The sequence below is a fragment of the Branchiostoma belcheri genome, unplaced genomic scaffold (assembly GCF_001625305.1).
Source record: "Branchiostoma belcheri isolate BF01 breed outbred unplaced genomic scaffold, Haploidv18h27 scaffold604, whole genome shotgun sequence".
NCBI lineage: Eukaryota > Metazoa > Chordata > Leptocardii > Amphioxiformes > Branchiostomatidae > Branchiostoma > Branchiostoma belcheri.
Genome location: NW_017804248.1, coordinates 1 through 3,787, shown reverse-complemented (window position 1 = coordinate 3,787; position 3,787 = coordinate 1). Strand labels below are relative to the sequence as shown.

The 3,787-nt window shown below is 42.4% G+C and overlaps 1 protein-coding gene across 1 annotated transcript; it reads right to left on the bottom strand.

Moving 5' to 3' along the window:
- Nucleotides 1-2,604: 2,604 nt before the first annotated feature.
- Nucleotides 2,605-3,780, bottom strand: LOC109482827 (D-inositol 3-phosphate glycosyltransferase-like; the record flags this gene model as incomplete). The annotated part of the gene is made up of 1 exon (XM_019785672.1): nt 2,605-3,780. A coding segment is annotated over one exon (1,077 nt), but the record flags the coding sequence as incomplete, so codon positions are not given.
- Nucleotides 3,781-3,787: the final 7 nt, after the last annotated feature.

Genomic DNA, 3,787 nt, shown 5'->3' with positions numbered 1-3,787 from the left:
TTGGCTGTTGGGATTTAACTTGATTAACACCTGCACAGAGCATTTCCATACTGACAGTATGTCTGTATTCAAGTGTTTTGGTAGGTATTTCAAGCTTTCCTGCTCCAGCATTGGAATGCGGGGCATGGACGTTTTTTTTTTTATTTTGAAAATCAACAGTTTGCATTATGCAATTAAAAATCCTAACCAATAAAGTAGGGAATAGCTATCCAACTGTTGTTTTAGTTGTATTTTACTTCATATTATAGTTATATCAATGTAAATCATTGTTTTCCCTTGTGTTTCTCATTCTTTCCCTGCCATGTCGTAAAATGTGGTGAACCCATCGCTGTATTTGCTCCAAAGCAAATATTGGCCTTTCTAGTTAAAAAATGAATTATTAGCAGTTAAAGGAGTTATCACCAGTTTTTACAGTTATCACGGGTTTCCAATTGAATTTCCAATCAAAAATTCGTAAATGAATGTGATACATAATCAAGTCTGATAGACAAGCAGAATTTTGTTTAGTTTCTGCACGTTATGGAGAGTAGAAACGTGTGGCGATGGCTTGTGAAGAAAACGCTTGTAGATTTTGTTTAGTTCGTGCACGTTATGGAGAGTAGAAACGTATGGTGATGGCTTGTGAAGAAAACGTTTCTAAATTTTGTTCAGTTTCTGCACTTTATGGAGAGTAGAAACGTATGGCGATGCCTTGTGCAGAAAACGTTTCTAGATTTTGTTTAGTTTCTGCACGTTATGGGAAGCGGAAACATATGGCGATGCCTTGTGAAGAAAACGTTTCTACATTTTGTTTAGTTCGTGCACGTTATGGAGAGTAGAAACGTATGGCGATGCCTTGTGCAGAAAACGTTTCTAGATTTTGTTTAGTTCGTGCACGTTATAGAGAGCGGAAACGTATGGCGATGCCTTGACGTGTGAAGAAAACGTTAAAGATTTTGTTGATTTCGTGCACGTTATAGAGTAGAAACGTATGGCGATGCCTTGTGCAGAAAACGTTTCTACATTTTGTTTAGTTCGTGCACGTTATGGAGAGTAGAAACGTATGGCGATGCCTTGTGCAGAAAACGTTAAAGATTTTGTTGATTTCGTGCACGTTATGGAGAGTAGAAACGTATGGCGATGCCTTTTAGCAAATTAAGATATATTCATGTGAACATGCTCTGATACAAGATGTTATGAGTAATATTGTTCCCAGTGACATTTTGAGAATATGGGTAGTAAGAAGAACCCCATAATAACCGTGGACTAGTTTTGATTTATTTGAGCCCAATTGGTACAACTGTTCATGCTAAAATGGAAATAACATTCTAAATAGAATGTCCAGCTCAATTTTTCTAGGCACTATTATGGTGTTGTTGTTTTTTTTGTAAATGCTATATTTCACTGGTGAATCCCTAATAATATTACTCTTTTTGATCTGTTGTGTCCGGTCGTATACACACGTACATGTATACGAGTCGACTCACGGATACGTTCCGAGATGAGGCTCGTGGTGCGTAACAGCGTATACAGCTGGTTCTCTAGTGCAAAGAAGTAGGGTCTATCAAGGGTGCTGTGAAACGATCGCTCAGATTCCTCCAAATGTCTGTCTCAATATCGCACACGTGTATCCTATCAAATTCAACCCCCATGCAAAAGATCTCTGTTCCCATGGCAATGGCTGTGAAGAGGCAAGGGATGCGTCCTGGTGGGGTCTTCTTACACCACTGGTCTTGGAGTGGGTCGTAGCGATGCATTTCTGTTTCGAAGAAGACATAGATGTGCGAACCACACCCCACCGTCTTGTTTAAATTCGATTTTTGATGCTTAGGCAAAATATGATGCATGGAAAGAACTGGAAGGAAACGCTACATCCTGTTTGTAACATGTCCGTCTGGGAGAACACAGGCGGTCATTTCAACCAGAATCAAGTCAAAACATAACCATATTTGGCCAGGAAGGTTGTTTAGAGTTTAGAGAGAAGTAATATGATTGTGCAAGAGTTCCATTATTGTCGTTTTTTTTACAGTGGAAGAGTGGGAAGAGTGGGAAGGTATTGATAAGGAAAAGTTACAATCTATAATTGGTTCCTAACGTCTTCTTCTTTACAGTAAAAAAAACAAACAAATCCAAACGTGAGTGAATGAAGAGAAAGTTCATATAATCTACATCTGTAATGGTATGCCGTCCAACTCTGTTTATCAAGTCCTGACAACTCTATAACACAATCATCATTTAAACTGGAGCGTCTGCGTTGTCCTCAAACATCATTTCATCCTACAAACTTACACTTATTAGAATACTGAATTGGAAAATCTAATTGGAAAATCTGTAGTATCAAATCCTAGTATGAAATCTAATGTTGCATAGCAATAAAAAAAGTACAAGAGCTTGTAGGGATCCACTGTGTACAAGCTTATATGGAATGTTGATTGTTCTCATTATGTTTACAACAGTTCAGAATGAGCATCAGCAGAGTATTGCCACTTGAGAAAGTCCCTTTACCAGGTCGATATGGACACTTGATGCTTTACCCACATATCCATTAGTTTTGCAGAATTGATGACTTTTGGAATACTTATACATGTACACCTATTTACTGGTATATACAACATGTTTGACAAACGGTTGCTCCAGATGCGTGTGCACTGTAGGTTCTGAAGCCATATTAAGTAGAACTGTCAAGTGTCATTTGCCAGTGGGTGAAACTCTGTGGTTAAACGTTCAGCCCTCCAGGCCAACGGTTTGGAGGAGCTTGCTGTGTGATTCAGCCCAGTACTCTGACTCCAGAAGCTTCTTCTTCAAACTTTGTGCGGCCTTGAACTCTCTGGGTCCGTCCTTCAGGATCTTGATGATGCGCTTGGACAGCGTTTTGGCGGCTTCCTCATCGTCATCGTCGATCTCTACGATCGTGCGGTCAAACTCGGGATCTTGTTTCGTCAGGAACTTTGCAAGACCAGATTTGCTGGAAATCACGACTGGCACCCCTGCGGCAATGGCCTCCAGACCAACCAGTCCGAATGGCTCTGCACGAGACGGCATCAGGACGACATCGGCCTTTCTCATGTCCTCGCACAGCTCCTCCTGTGTACCGTATTCCAGAGGTGTGAAGGGTACGAACTGGAATCTGCCCGTGTTGGCTTCGATGATGCTCCTGCTTGCTTGAAAATCATCACGTCTGAAGCCGCGAAGCCGCCACTTCGTGTTGGGTAGCTTGTCGATCACCTTGCCCATGGTCTTCGCAGCCAGATCAACGCCTTTCAGCCTCTCCACACCCTTGACCCTGCCGATGGACAGCACAACTTTCGTTTCCGTGTCGGCGGGTGGCTTCAGTTTCATATCGATGAAGATGTCAGAAGGCTTTGGCAAGAGTTCATGATGTTGTAGTGTTAGCTGATTCGTCTGATGCCTGTAGTAGTCATACATCAATGGCCCAACCGAGAAGAGAACATCAGCATCTCGTAGGTCATCCAGAATGCTGAGACTTTCCTGTCCGATGCTCATCACCTTCTCATCACCCTTGTACTGACTGGTTTCTTCTGGCATGACGTGGGTGACCTGGATGAGTTTGGCGCCAGGAAAGCGTTCCTTGATCCGTCTTGCTGCATGGCTTGTGATGTGGACGTGGCCGACGATGAAGTCTACATGTGAGGGAAGGCCTGGATATCGGGCCTGGTGGTCAAATGTTAGCCAGGAGATTTCTGCTTTTCTCCGATCACGTGGAAACGTCGTTGGAAAAATCAACTGAATTCCATCAGCAGCCGCGTCATCCTTGTCTTGTTGTGTGGCATTCAGGACTGTGCAAAGG